Below are 13,884 nucleotides of genomic sequence, written 5' to 3' on the forward strand. Positions count from 1 at the left end.
TATTTTGAAAGACAAGAGAACACCTTGATTATCATGAATTAAGAAAGTTAGTTAAATTAATTATTAAGTAATTATTATCAAAACATGTGAGAGATAAAATAACATGAAATTTTATACACGCATATATATATTTTGAACATGAAATTTTATATTGAAGATCACAATTCACAATGAAAAAAGCAGCTTCGGGCTGGGAAGTAAATGATAAAGCAAGCGACAAATAAAGGCCGAACCGGCTAATTTTGTTGAATATATGAGCCAACGAATCATATGGACCGAAAAGAGTGTGAACTTTCACCCTCCACACCTTATGAATTGAAACAGAAATCGGAGGCGTAAACTTTCAATTTATAAAAACCTCAGCGCTTGTCAACAGATGCAAGCCCCTCCCTCGCATAACGGTTCTCAGAATCCCATGCCTCCAAGCAATCCATTGAGATTAGTTCAAACCCAAGTCGCTGACATGTACTTTTCCTCCCTAGTTTTTTGCTCCCAAATCCCTTCCTATTAGGTCACATTTCAACCTCCTCTTAATCCCATTCTACATGTGATCCTTGATCCTTCCTCTTTTACTGGTGCAAGGTCCCCTTCTCTTCTCCTTCTTTTCAAACGCCGAATCACCCTCTCCATGACTTCCTCTGTTTTGCTTCTATTGGAATGAACTCCCGCTCATGGATTTATTCCTTCACTGCCTCCGCCATATTTCTGTTGCTAACCCTCTTCTTTCACTCTGACTATGGCCTTCCCCGCAGGGTTTTTGCACCGAAGGATGGTTCTTTTTTCTGGTTATTTTGGGGTCTTCCTCTCCTACCTCTCGCAAGCTCTGTTCTGGGTATTCGCCAGAATTTTCATGAGGTTTTTTTATTCAGTTTCCGCTTTACCAACGTGTTTCCATATTCATTAACTCTTCAATTAATCGGTTTTTCTGTTTTGTTTCTTTACGCTGGCAGATATTTCGGTCCTGGAGCGATTAATTCAGCTCGTTCTGCAACACTCTCCTATGACTCAAAATTTTCCGGGCCAGAATCAGATGCTGGAGTAGGGTATTCTTATTCTTCCAGAGATAAAGAGTCGAATTCTGAAAGCTTCGAGGATGGTACTGATGCTCTTCCAGAGGGAAGTGATTTGATCTATTCTAATGATTCCCGGCCAGAAACAGAGCCCGAAATAGGGTGTTCTGAAATTATGGACGACACCGAAAATGTCGGTATTGAAAAAGAGGACACGCCGAAACTGGTTTTCAAGTTCCAATATCAGAATTGGAAACCCATTGAAGAATTCAACGAAAGCAACGGTGACAACTTTCATCTTGTTAACAACCCGGATGCAGCATCTTCAAGCGCGAGCAAGTGTGAGTTCATCTCAGGCAAAAGTGCCCGCCATTTCTTGGAGGAACCCGAGGTTTCGATTCTCACTGTCAGGGAATTATTTGTTCAATCGAATGATGGGTCCTTGGAAAATAAAGAAATCCAGAATTTTGGGTTCCTTCCTGAGAGTGAAGGACGGGACGTCCTTGAACACAAGGCTGAGAAGCTCAAACCTAGGCCATATGTAAAAGCAATGGAACAGCCTGAATCTGGGAAAAATCAAGTGGAGAATCCACATATTTCTGCCATTGATGTTTTTTCAAATTTAGGCCGTGAATCAAATTCGAAGAGTTCAAATATTAATTCTTTGATCGATAGTCAATTATCGGACTCAGACTTGGGAACCACTGTTAAGCTTGACAAGTCAGGAAACCAAGACGATGAAAATGCTGGGTTAACAGAAGAAGATATGGTCTTAGAGGGGGATAGTTGGTCAGATAATTTAGATGTCGGGTACGAGCCGGATGATTTTGATGGAGAAGATAAAGACTTAATGGAAGAGCTTCAAAAATTAGAAGAAGAGGCTCAGGAACAGAAGCTGTCAGGTAATGACAAAGTCAGCTCCAAAGCCGAAGAATTTGGTGACAAAGAAAAACGGCCCATTGATTGTCCGATGGATTCTGCCAAACCCAATTTGCAGAGCTCAATAGGTTCGGATCTTGAGGACTCCAACAGGTTTGACACGCTCTGGGAGCATCAGGATTTGATAGAGCAGCTGAAGATGGAGCTGAAGAAGGTGAAAGCCACGGGCCTTCCGACCATCCTCGAGGATTCTGAGTTTCCGAGGATAGTGGAAGACCTGAAGCCATGGAAAATCGAGGAGAAATTCCAGCCTGGCACTAGTACGACCAACGAGGTTCCCAAATTCTACAAGAGTTACAGAGAACGCATGAGAAAATTCGATATCTTGAATTACCAAAAAATGTGCGCCATAGGTTAGTAATTTCTTGCCGTTATTTAATATTCTGATTTAATTTTCACTCTTCAGTGCTGAGTCTTCCTTTTTTGGGTTCTGGTTCTTCCCTGTTCTTTCTAAACACGCTTTTGATATTTCATACGAAATTTCTTCATGCTCTTTTGTCTTTATATATAAAATATTTTTAATTAAATTTTACATATCAATAAAAAATTATTATTTAATTAAACTCAAATAAAAATATAATAATTTTTTAATTTTATTCTTAATAATATCATAATTATTGTGATGATGGTAAAAAACATATAATTAATAGTCTATTTCACTTTTTAAGATAATAATAAAATTATTTAATTATTTAAAAATATTTTATCATTCCTTATATTTAGAAATAAAATAAATTTTTAAAAAATACTTTATATATATAAAAAGACAGAAGGAATGGAGCCTGTGCTTGATTAGTGAATGATCAATTCATTCATTAACGCCACACCCCTCATTTAAGTCATTAAAACTAGTATATTAGGTCAGGACCCACTATATCTGAGGTTGGTTGAACACTGGGAAAACATGAACTACCTAAATATACGTGGAAGTAAGTCACGGCTAGACTTTTCGTTTTCTTTTTCTTTCTGGGTAGACCCGGTATCAGCAATTTTTTTTAATCCTAGGCGGATGTATTTTTTTTTTGGTACAGCAATTAATTTGATGTATTTGGAAGTACAATCCCACCGTTCTCCGTATGAAAATAATCCCTTGAATTGGAGAGATAGTTTATCTACTTTTTATGCAGTCCGTTTTTATTTTGTTTGGCACTCCAGAAAAGATTGGTTGGATTGTAGTTTCAAACAATAAATGGTGGCCCTACTGCAGCAGATACGACTAGTCCCACCAATTATGAATATTAATAGTCTTCAATTGCACACGGATCTCCACATAAGTTCTAGGTCTTGTTTTTATGATCAAAATACCAAGTTTTATACAGAGACATTTATGTTCAGGAAAGTATGCCCACCGTCTTTCTTTATGTTTCTTTAAATGACCCCATGTAGAGTGAAGTATTTGTACCTAACCAGAAAGTTTCTATTTCTTATGTTTTCTGCGTCATATCGTTTGGACCCTTCTCAAAAAGAAAATCAGTCCCTACTACAATGATCTAGCACTGATGTTAATGCTCCACCCAATCGTTCTATGACCTTATAATCTTTTCTTACCGAGCAAGACACTTTGACATGGCATTTTTTGTTTGTAAATTCTAAGTGGCCTTCGCATTTTGCTTAGTGATTAAGAATTCAAAACGACAAAGCATGGCGCTAAAGTTTCAAATTTGTTTTGTAGATTTTTTGCAGTCAAAGGAGCCAATACAATCATTTTCAAGCCGCATGACATCTACAGCAACGATCATGTCCCAACTTTCACAGAGCTTTCACCTTTCCAGACGCAAAAAATCTGAGACAGACCCCACGAAGAAGTTCGTCAGAGAGCTGTACAGTGATCTGGAAACGATTTATGTGGGTCAGCTCAGCCTGTCCTGGGAATTCCTTCAATGGGAATACGAGAAGGCCCTGGAGCTATGGGATTCTGACCAGTACGGCACACGAAGGTTCAATGAGGTGGCCGGCGAATTTCAGCAATTTCAAGTTTTGCTTCAAAGATTTATAGAGAACGAGCCTTTCCAAGGCCCACGAGTTGAGAATTACGTCAGAAATCGTCGCGCCATGAAGAATCTTCTTCAAGTTCCTGTAATAAGAGGTGAGCAACTTCGGAAGTCTACTGTAAAGTGCTTGTGTCTTTATTCTAATTGAAATTGGAATTTAGTGCTCAACTGGGGCAACCCCACCGACACCGATCGATGGCGTCCTTCTGAGCTTGAGCAATGTGGGGGACTACAAAATTCCACATATAAGACAGACATTTACTAATAATAGAGCCATTACTTGCGTGTAGAGGACAACACAAAGGATAAGAAGAAAACGAGAAAAAGAGATTCAGATAACGATGCCATCACAAGTGACATGTTAGTGGAAATCCTAGAGGAATCAATTAGAACGATTTGGCGTTTCATTAGGGCGGATAAAGATGCATGTAACCTGACACTCAAAGGTGTAAAAGAGAATCAGACAGAGCTCCAAGACCCTGCAGATTCAGAGCTTCTAGCACAAGTCCGAGCAGGGCTTCAGAAGGTAATTTGGGTTTATTACTATTGTTTTTTTTTTTTAATTTAGTTTTTTCTCGCGTTGTCGATGATGTGGCTCATTGCTATGGTGTTGCAGAAGGAGAAGAGGCTGAGAGAGATATTGAGGAGCGGAAGCTGCATATTGAAGAAATTCCAAAAGCGGAAAGAGGAAGGGACGGATCAGTACTTATACTTCTTCTCCCAAGTGGATATGAAATTAGTGTGGAGAGTGTTGAACATGTCGAGGATAACGACGGATCAACTAGCGTGGTGTAGCAATAAACTAAACAAGATTAATTTTGTACATCGAACATTACATGTAGAACCGACATTCTTACTTTTCCCATCTTAACCTTAATTCCTAGCTTTCTTTATGATGCTCCTCCCTCCCATTTTTTAGAAGCTCCTTCTGGGAATGCCCACTTTCTCATCTTCTCCTCGACAATTAGACTAAGCCAGTACTCTGTACATTGTGGCCCTGTAGTGACTAATCACAGATGTCTTTGGAGCTGAGCATTTACTCTGTACATGTACTTTTTCCTCTTTTAAGATTTCATAATAAAATTAGCATTTCATTTTTTTAATAGAATAAGAAATTTAAAATAAAAATCAAAAGCAAAAGCTTGCCGGACATAGTACGTAGAGGTGATTTGATTTGATTGGGCTTGCCGGGCATAATACACCGCTAAGCCCTATTATATGAAAAAATAATGAATAATAGAATAATATTAAAAAAATATATACGGTTCTAAAATTTCATTACGATTTCTTGATCCTTAACTAAAATTAAATTTTTTATGTGAAATAATCAAACTGCCCCTGAAACTTAAAATAATAAAACAAGGGCAATTGGTCATTTTATATAAAAAAGTAATTTAATATATGAAATAAGAGATTATACTGAAATTCTAGAATTTTACGGTTCTTGACTAATATAAATATGCTACAATGAACTTTGAATGCTATTTTTTCAATAATATTTTTTACATTTTTTTGGCAAAAAAAAAATTGATTTGTTCATCCAAATAAAAAATTCTGGCATAAATAATAACAGTTTTTTTTAACCGGTATATATCAGGAGGGTTTAAACTCTTAAAATCTACCCTCGTTACTTATCGCCAAGTTAGCATCAAGTAACTTAAAAACTGTTTTTCTCATAGCAACAAAAAATCATCCATACTTTTTATATTCTTATCCTCATATGTTTTTAATTAAATATAATGAGTATACAGACGGTTAATATCTGTTCCATAATTTCAATTAAGTCAACGAATTTATTTTAGGGAAAATACAACAATATGTTTGACCGTGTTCTGTTTTAAATCTATATGATTTTATTTTATTTTTCTCAATTCTTTTATTTTATATTTTTAAAAATTATTGGATTAACGTTGCAAACGGATCAAATTAAATGGAATAAAAATAATGAAATAAATTTATGAAAACTAAACAAAATGCAATAAAAGTAGAGGGATTTATTATTGTGTTTCCCCTTTATTTTATTATAAAAAATTTACATATCTATTATATTTCGATTAAAAAGCTTGATAGTAAGCTACAGTAGTAATTAGAGAAAATCACACACAATGGCCACTAAAAAATGTTATTAACAGACAAGACTTAATTATTATTAAAATGATAATATGAACTTGTTTTTTTTTTTTTGAAATGATGATTTATTATTGATTTTTATTTATGAATAATATATTTCAACTGTCTTTATATGCGATTTTTTATAATTACAATATAAAATTACAAAATTAAATAGAAGGAGATTGAAATCCCAGAAAGGAACTCTTTCTGCATCTGGGTCCTTAGAAATTGGCGAACCGCTTCACAGTTCACACTCGACACAATGGAGGAGCAGGGGAGCCTGGGAGACGTTATTTAGCCCGAGAGTCTGCCAAGTGCCAACATATTATTTATTTTTGTTTGGGGGAGAAAAATATTTGTAGTTTTTAGGGGTTTTTGGGGCTCTGAACTTTGGGCTTTGCTTGAATGGTATGGATCAGAGCAAGTGATGGCCCATTAACATGCTTAATCTAAAGCGTGGGAGAGTCGACCAGAGCCGTATGATCTAGGGTTCTGTCGACTCCTTAAAATCTAAAAACAATCCCTACATTCAGAATTTTGGGGGCCGTTTTACATCAAGACGAAGGCTGAGGAGCTTCGAATCTCGACTTGAAGATGGTGCAGCGCCTCACTTACAGGAAGCGTCACAGCTACGCCACCAAATCCAACCAGCACAGGGTTGTGAAAACCCCTGGTATGTTCCCCCCCTCCAATTTTCATTCTCTCCCGATTTGTCTCTGATGTTTTCGTTCCCATCTTGTAATTATGTGGCTTGACGTTGTTTTTTTTTTTTGTCTTTTAATTGTGGATTTATGTTCTGATTCTTAACGCTTTAAGGCTTCAAAATCTGTAAATGATTTCAGGTGGGAAGTTGATTTATCAGAGCACCAAGAAGAGAGCAAGCGGTCCTAAGTGTCCTGTTACCGGAAAGAGGATCCAAGGGGTATGCATGCCTTCTGAATTATGTTGAACATTTTATAACCCTATATGTACTCCATGCTTCTGCCCTGCTTTGAAGTATAAAGCCAAGGACCGCATTATGTAGAATCGGCAGAATCAATTTTTCTAATAACTTTTCTCTCGGCTGATTGCTGGATGCTTGGTATTTTTCTCAACTTAGATGAAGCAATATGTAGTAAGAAGGGATGATATTGATTGTTTTGGTGATAAAAAGGATTATACATGTGAAAATACTAAGTGAAATTTAATCCGGGTTTGATTGTTGGTCTAGTGAAATTTCTTTTCTTGCTTGCTTGGTTATATACATATTCTCTATACCTTTTATATATTTATTTCCTTAATAATTTTATAACCCATGGGTAGTCATTTTGAGACATGGGCTTATCTAGTACTTACTTTATTGGTTATTCAACAGTCAGCACTTGTGCATCCTAGGTTCCTAACAGAAGGAGGGTAGGTTGAGGGAGGAGAAAGGGGGGAAGGTTTGGCAGCTGTTATTTTTGATATGATATCATATTGGAATAAATGCGGGTATTCCTGTGGAGAAGATCGGAGTATACGTCAAATATATTTTCCTTTTCGACTTTCCCGGTAATCATAACAGTGACTAATTTAACCCAAGTAGTGGTATTACTACAATGTAAAGGTGCGAAACATGAATGCAAATTTTTTCTTTATCTACCCTTTGCATTGTCTCTGATATTGAAGGTGGGAAGCTTTTGAAGTTTTTTCTTTGTGCCAGTGTCAAGTAAAAATGGATATTACTGTGCCGTTTTCCTACCATAACTTTTATTAATTTGATTTGCAGATTCCACATTTGAGACCTGCTGAATACAAGAGGTCCAGATTGCCTCGAAACCGTCGCACAGTTAACAGGGCATATGGAGGTGTGTTGTCTGGAGGAGCTGTAAGAGAGAGGTATATGCTTAAGAAATCATTATTTGTGTATTTCCTTTTTCCCCTTTCTTATTTTGGAGAGTATCTGAGGTTTTTTAATTATCCCTGTATAGGATAATCCGAGCTTTTCTGGTTGAGGAGCAAAAGATTGTGAAGAAGGTATTGAAGATCCAAAAGGCAAAAGAAAAGCAAGCATCAAGGAGCTAAGCTGAGCGGGACATGGATCAAATGTGCCAAAGAAATTTTGACTTTGGATGGAATTATGAATGACGAACTTGATTTGAATTTTATTTTAATGATACTTGTGTTTTATAGTTTATGTTGACATACACTACCATGTTTGCTGATTTGATGCATTCTTGATGATAATTTTATATGTGACCACTACCCATTGAATTATCAGCAGGTTAAATTTATTGATTGGTGAAAGCTTTTTCATGACGTATTTGCTTGGTTTCATCAATTCAAACATAGATGAATTTCAGATCATTTGCATGTGGTAAATTATGTTAGGAAAGGCTTTCTTATTTTTATGTTATTCTTCAGTAGTCCTTTCGAATGTTGGCAAATTCCACCTCGCTAAAGGCTCTATCTATTCGTTTTTTAATGAATAGGTTGGAAGGGAGTATGTCACACGGTCCTTCTCAAACGGCCACATGTTGAGTTTTCAACTTTTCATGAATGCTTGAGAATTTTTAACTGTCGATTTCGATTAGCACGTTAGCTTTCGTCAGTTTCTCTAGAAATTCAGTCGTCTTAGGTATGTTTGCATAAAATCCAAGCTGTGGTTTAATGCAAGCATAAAGTTATTGATTGTACATCTAAACCTGTTTTTAGATGGTATCATCTTAACAAGTTTCATTTTTTTTCTCCTTTGAAAAATGTTTCTAAACAAAAATAATGTTAGTGTAACTGACTTTTAAGTTTCAACCTAATTTTATTTTGTAAATTTTAGTTTATGAAAACTTTAGTTTTTTATACAAATATTGATCCAAGCACACATCAAGTGTGAGTCACTCGAAGGAAAAAATTTAATTCTATTTATAGGATATTTGTTCATTTTTAGTGTTTCTTTTTATATTTTTATTTTTATTAAATGTTTTAAATATAAATATTGATAATAAGATTTAAAAATATTTATTAGGGATAGAAGTAAAAATTTATTAAATTTTAAGATAAAATTAATAAAATTTAAAATTTTTATTAATTTTAATAAAAAATGTTAAAAATAATTTATAAATAAAATTAAAAGGAGAAGAACAAGCAGTAGTAGTGAATGTTTTATTGTATCAAAATGTTGGGATAATTTTCCGAAGGAAAAAAAGGGAGAACAAGATGCTCTCTGCTTTTAGCCTTTAATAACTGGAGTCTGGAGGTGAAAGCCTCGATGCCGTGCGTCTTATTTGAGAGTTCGAGAATAGAAACTCGGATTATTTTAAAATAACATTTCATTTACTATGCTGTTTAGACAAATTTCGAGGATGATCATGCCAATAATCTTATTTTTTTAAAACAAAAAGCTAAATTTTTAAAAATACTTTTATCTAATAAAGAATATTAAAAAAATATAACTGGAATGATAATATTAAAAAAATATTAATATGAAAATCTTACTTTTTTAAAAGTATCTTACATTTTAAAATACTAAATTTCTTTTAAAAATGTTTTATAATTTAAGAGAAAAGTAGGACGTTGGTCATGGAATTTTCTGGTGAAATTATAACAATTTTAAAATCAATTCAATCATACGATATGGCAATTCAGAGTTCAAAGAAGCCAGCCACGAACCTTGGCTGGATCTAAATAATCTCTTCTCCGATGGAAAAGGGATCACGTGGAATTCTAATTTGGGTTTTCTTGAAAGGAGTAATCGAAAAAGGAATCAAATGTCAAGAATGGGATTCGAACCCATGCCCTTTCGGACCAGTACCTGAAACTGGCGCCTTAGACCAACTCGGCCATCTTGACTTGTTGGTTGGATTTATCAGATTCTTTATTACTACTATGTATTTAGGGCCTGAAATACTTCAATTACCTCCATAGTTCTAAATTGTAATTTCAACCTCTGCACACTGATGTTGAATTTGTGGAAAAAAACGTGCAAAAAATTTATAGAAATATTTTGTTTTGAACAAGATTTTTTGTGTGGGATCTGAATTTCAGATTCAATAACAATACAAAAGGAAAAATAAATGTGACGACGGCGACAATAATAATAAGCCTAAGAGAGGTATGAGACATAATGTAAGATGTTCTGTCATATGAAATTATAGAGAGCAACCACGGTTTTAATGGTTTGTGACTTTGAAACCACATTTCTATATATCATAAGATTGATGGTAAATGAGAAGGAAAAGTAGGAGAAACGTAAAAAACTAAACCAATATCAAAACAGAGCTTAAACGTACACGAAGAGGCGTAAAATATATACTGATAAACAAATCTAACCTCTCCTATTTATGTTGAACTTTACACCACAGGTGCTCAACAATATAACTTCTAACGAACTGTTCATGAATTATATCACACCAATTGATTTGAACATATCCAATTAAAAATGCATAACTGTGAAGCACTCACCATCCTATCGATGTACATGCGAACTACTTCCTCTGTGCTTGCTTGGCCGGGTCCAGCGTTTAGGAACATGATATTTATGTAACAGGAGAGAGAAGACAATTGCACCTAACCTGTACACTTCAATTGTAAACTGAGCAGCATTAATCCCCTGATTTTACCAGAAATAATAAGCCCAAATCTTTCGTGTAGCAATTATCAGTGCCCATGTCAGTCGAACAAGGGGAAGTCCCATAGCAGAGGAGACTTCCAAGCATCACTAGAAGCAGACACGGTCATGGGAAACCCTGTTTCTCTGTTCATATTCACTCGCATATCCTGAGGTACGCTCATTGATAAGCCACTAAACTGCTGGTGAGCCCCTTCAAGTCCTTCGCTGTCCGGGTTCAAAAGCATGCAGCCTGATGCTGCCGGCTCGGAGAACTTGAAGCTGTCACCGAGGTCACCGTTCAAAACACCGAGTCGGGCGTCATAGGGAACATCTGAAGCTGAGAAATTCCCCCCGGAGACAGTTTCTCTCGTGCAAGACAGATTTTCTGGACTGAAGTGATTGCAGGAGGCTGCGGCACCACCACCCTGAGGCATGCTTTCAGGGAACGGAGTGGTCCAGGGGTACGAATGAGATGAAGGCTTGTGTGAGTTGGTTTTCGTGAATATCCTACAAATTGCCCACGACTCCTGAAACCCCATAAGTTTGAAAACAATGAGGAAAGAGACATGCATGATAAAAATGAACAACATATGCATTCAGCAGAGAGAAGCATACAGTTGGAGAGAGGGTTTTGGGAACAGTAGCTTGAGAAAGAGAAGGAAGGCGAAACTCGTGCATCATCCACTCAGTTTTGATGCCTCTGGCGGCTCTGCCTCTGTAGAACACGAGGGACTTCTTTAAACCGATGCACTTTCCCTTGGAGGAGTATATAGGGCGGTCAGTTCCTGTGGCCTTCCAGAACCCGGCCCTGGTCACCCGATTTGGCCGGACGCTGTTTCTGTATTTTCGGTCCCTTTGACAGTAGAAGTACAACTCTTTCTCCCCGGTACTGCTTGCCATCTCTTTTGCCACCGAAAGTAAACCAGTTGAGATCATGACATGAATGAAAAGAGAAAACTTGGGAAGTAGGGTAAGTCATTTCTTACTTGGAAGATCCCATGGGTCGTACTTGTAAATGTCCACTTGCTTAATGATCTCAACAGCCAGGGTCTTCTGCTGTATTTTTTTCTTGAGGTAAAAGTCAACAAGCTCCTCATCCGTCGGATGGAACCGAAAACCAGGCAGCAGAACATCATCAAAACTATCAATTTCGTGAATCTTCTCCTCCATGTCCGCTTTCTCTCTTTTGTTGTCTCTGTAAAAGAAACGAAGCCTGGTCACTGGTGAGTAACTGATATGATACGATATATATATATATGGAAAGAGAAATTTCAGAAAACCAAGACAAGACGCGCTGATGGCACAGTACAACATAGTAAAAGATACGTAGCAGTTTACAATGTCTGGAAATTTACTTGGACGAAAGCCAGAGGATGCTTTCCTCGCTTGGGCCACCTATTGAGGATTACTTTAATGGTGACGATTGTAGAGAGAAGCTTAGAATAAGGAAATGAAGAAGGTCAAGTCAAGTAAGTAAAGCCGTTCACTGAAGGTCTAGCTCTCGCTAACCCACGTTCACGTACAAGCCCTTCACAGAATCGGTGAGGTCCACGGGTTTTTATAGACATATGATTATTCCATGTTCAGACTTGTTCACGAACCCCTCCTGTAATCTTCAACAAATCAAAGAGATAACAACAAAATGACAAGGCAAGCTTCTAACGTAGTAATTGATCTTAATTATTAAATTAATAACATATTCTATCTTGAATTTTGCTTTGTTTACAACAGGATGGGCCCAGCAACTTATATAATAATGTCGAAGTAGTATTCAACTTGTTTGATTCTCTGCCCCATTTCCTTAGCGAGCTGATCTCGTTTGAGAAAGTTAAAAAAGAAAGCAAAAGAAACGGAAAAAAGAAAAATATTTTTCCGCTGGAACTTGTGGGTACAAATTAAAAATGCCTTCTCCTGGTGGATTCGTTCTTCTATTCCTCTTATCCAGTGCCGAATCAAAAGCAAGTCGCCCTTTATCAGAAATAGGCATTAGAAAATGAGAAAATTTCAGTCTGACCTTGACCAAATATAATTTAAAAAAAAAGTATGAAATTTCAATACAAATCACAAGCAGTGAAATGAAATTAAAATATAAATTAAATTTTTCTCATTATTCTATGAAAAATTAACTATGCATACAAATAATTCTAGTAGAAAAAATTAACCATTTCAATATGAGAAACATGCAAATGCATTTTAGCAAGTTAAAGCCACTAGAGATAATAAGGTAATTTTAATTCGCATTTTAATTTTATTTCGCATTTTAATTTTATTTCACTACCTTGTAGTGAAATTTTAGACTTCAAATAACTCTTTTTTTATTTTTATTATTATATTTGGTCAAAGGGTCTAAACTGATTGTTTTTAATTTCACCAATAGTATAATACAATTATGTTTTTTTTTAATTTTTAGTTATCAGGAATTTGTTGTTGATATATTATTTTTAAGAAAAAATAATTATTTTAATCTTTATAGTTTTTACTCTATTGTAATTCATTACTTAAACGTCAATTCATTGTAACTCAAATTTTATAATTTTAATTTAATTATAATAGTTTTACCGCTATGAAATTATGGTTTGTATTGTAGTGTAGATATGAGATTATGGTTTTTTAATTTGTCTTCGTTAATTTTTAGTTGATACCCACAACTGTGATTACTATTGTCCTGGGCTAATACTCGAGTCTAGCTTCTGGTATGTTGGTGGACAAAGCTTGAGTTTTGGGTTCTACGTTGGTCCAGCTTCTTTGAAGGATTTTCGAAGGGTTAAAAAAAGAGGAGAGGGTGAGGTGTATGCCGCATAGCATGCCACCTAAGTAGTGTCCAGTCAACAAATGGTCAAATACTTGGATCCCCCAATCCAAGGCAAAATTGTACCGATTTAAAAAATATTGAGGTAACATTACACTAAAAAATATTTTAAGATGTCAATTACGCTTACGGCATAATTTTGGACATATTTGTACATTAATCATTTTAAAATTTCCATGAGGCTAATTTTGTCAGCATATAGTGTATTCACAGCACCTCCTCCAAGAATCCTCCGATCCCCTTCTTGAAACTTTTGGCACCAACATTTCTCGAGTTCATGGGCCCAAAAAGCAATTTTTTGCGCCAAGCAAAGGGGGAAGGTCTATCTCCTTTATCTAGAAAACCAATAAATAGCATATGACAAAATATTTATACAAAAATGTCTATGATTTGTCTAAAATATTTCATTTGAATCCCTTACTACATTAGAAACTATTTATCATTCATATAGTGGAACTA

At 35.7% G+C, this 13,884-nt stretch overlaps 3 protein-coding genes and 1 non-coding gene across 5 annotated transcripts; 2 read left to right on the forward strand and 2 right to left on the reverse strand.

Annotated features, from left to right (window-relative positions):
• Positions 1–294: 294 nt before the first annotated feature.
• On the forward strand, positions 295–4,986 carry LOC129304437 (uncharacterized). 2 transcript variants are annotated; one of them, XM_054944088.1, is made up of 5 exons: positions 295–855; positions 951–2,302; positions 3,622–4,035; positions 4,231–4,466; positions 4,557–4,986. In XM_054944088.1, the coding sequence occupies exons 1-5, from the start codon at positions 737–739 to the stop codon at positions 4,809–4,811; spliced, it is 2,376 nt and encodes a 791-aa protein (XP_054800063.1). In that variant the 5' UTR covers positions 295–736; the 3' UTR covers positions 4,812–4,986. The 2 variants fall into 2 exon arrangements, with proteins under 2 accessions (XP_054800063.1, XP_054800064.1); XM_054944089.1 differs by having other exon boundaries at positions 296–832.
• A 1,581-nt stretch (positions 4,987–6,567) lies between these two features.
• Positions 6,568–8,311, forward strand: LOC129306593 (60S ribosomal protein L34-like). The gene is made up of 4 exons (XM_054947269.1): positions 6,568–6,725; positions 6,895–6,974; positions 7,800–7,909; positions 8,002–8,311. Exons 1-4 carry the CDS (start codon positions 6,647–6,649, stop codon positions 8,093–8,095), a joined length of 363 nt encoding a protein of 120 aa, XP_054803244.1. The 5' UTR covers positions 6,568–6,646; the 3' UTR covers positions 8,096–8,311.
• A 1,464-nt stretch (positions 8,312–9,775) lies between these two features.
• On the reverse strand, positions 9,776–9,856 carry TRNAL-CAG (transfer RNA leucine (anticodon CAG)). Its single transcript has one exon. It is a non-coding gene; the product is annotated as a tRNA-Leu (tRNA).
• A 512-nt stretch (positions 9,857–10,368) lies between these two features.
• LOC129304840 (protein FEZ) lies at positions 10,369–11,786 on the reverse strand. Its single transcript, XM_054944662.1, has 3 exons — positions 11,603–11,786; positions 11,232–11,518; positions 10,369–11,143 (listed from the first exon to the last, which is right to left on the reverse strand). The coding sequence occupies exons 1-3, from the start codon at positions 11,784–11,786 to the stop codon at positions 10,676–10,678; spliced, it is 939 nt and encodes a 312-aa protein (XP_054800637.1). The 3' UTR covers positions 10,369–10,675.
• Positions 11,787–13,884: the final 2,098 nt, after the last annotated feature.

Source organism: Prosopis cineraria, unplaced genomic scaffold, assembly GCF_029017545.1.
Source record: "Prosopis cineraria cultivar Desert tree isolate PC_DT_omini unplaced genomic scaffold, ASM2901754v1 PC3, whole genome shotgun sequence".
NCBI classification, from domain to species: Eukaryota; Viridiplantae; Streptophyta; class Magnoliopsida; order Fabales; family Fabaceae; genus Prosopis; species Prosopis cineraria.

What these genes read in the sequence shown, in the direction of transcription:
- LOC129304437 (XM_054944088.1), top strand. Translation starts at nt 737, where the DNA reads ATGGCCTTCCCCGCAGGGTTTTTGCACCGAAGGATGGTTCTTTTTTCT. An exon ending in CCAAAAAATGTGCGCCATAG is followed by an intron (nt 2,303 to 3,621) that starts GTTAGTAATTTC and finishes TTTGTTTTGTAG; the next exon opens with ATTTTTTGCAGTCAAAGGAG. An exon ending in TCCGAGCAGGGCTTCAGAAG is followed by an intron (nt 4,467 to 4,556) that starts GTAATTTGGGTT and finishes ATGGTGTTGCAG; the next exon opens with AAGGAGAAGAGGCTGAGAGA.
- LOC129306593 (XM_054947269.1), top strand. Translation starts at nt 6,647, where the DNA reads ATGGTGCAGCGCCTCACTTACAGGAAGCGTCACAGCTACGCCACCAAA. An exon ending in CAGGGTTGTGAAAACCCCTG is followed by an intron (nt 6,726 to 6,894) that starts GTATGTTCCCCC and finishes AAATGATTTCAG; the next exon opens with GTGGGAAGTTGATTTATCAG. An exon ending in GGAGGAGCTGTAAGAGAGAG is followed by an intron (nt 7,910 to 8,001) that starts GTATATGCTTAA and finishes ATCCCTGTATAG; the next exon opens with GATAATCCGAGCTTTTCTGG.
- LOC129304840 (XM_054944662.1), bottom strand. Translation starts at nt 11,786, where the DNA reads ATGGAGGAGAAGATTCACGAAATTGATAGTTTTGATGATGTTCTGCTG. An exon ending in CGACCCATGGGATCTTCCAA is followed by an intron (nt 11,519 to 11,602) that starts GTAAGAAATGAC and finishes CGGTGGCAAAAG; the next exon opens with AGATGGCAAGCAGTACCGGG. An exon ending in CCAAAACCCTCTCTCCAACT is followed by an intron (nt 11,144 to 11,231) that starts GTATGCTTCTCT and finishes ATGGGGTTTCAG; the next exon opens with GAGTCGTGGGCAATTTGTAG.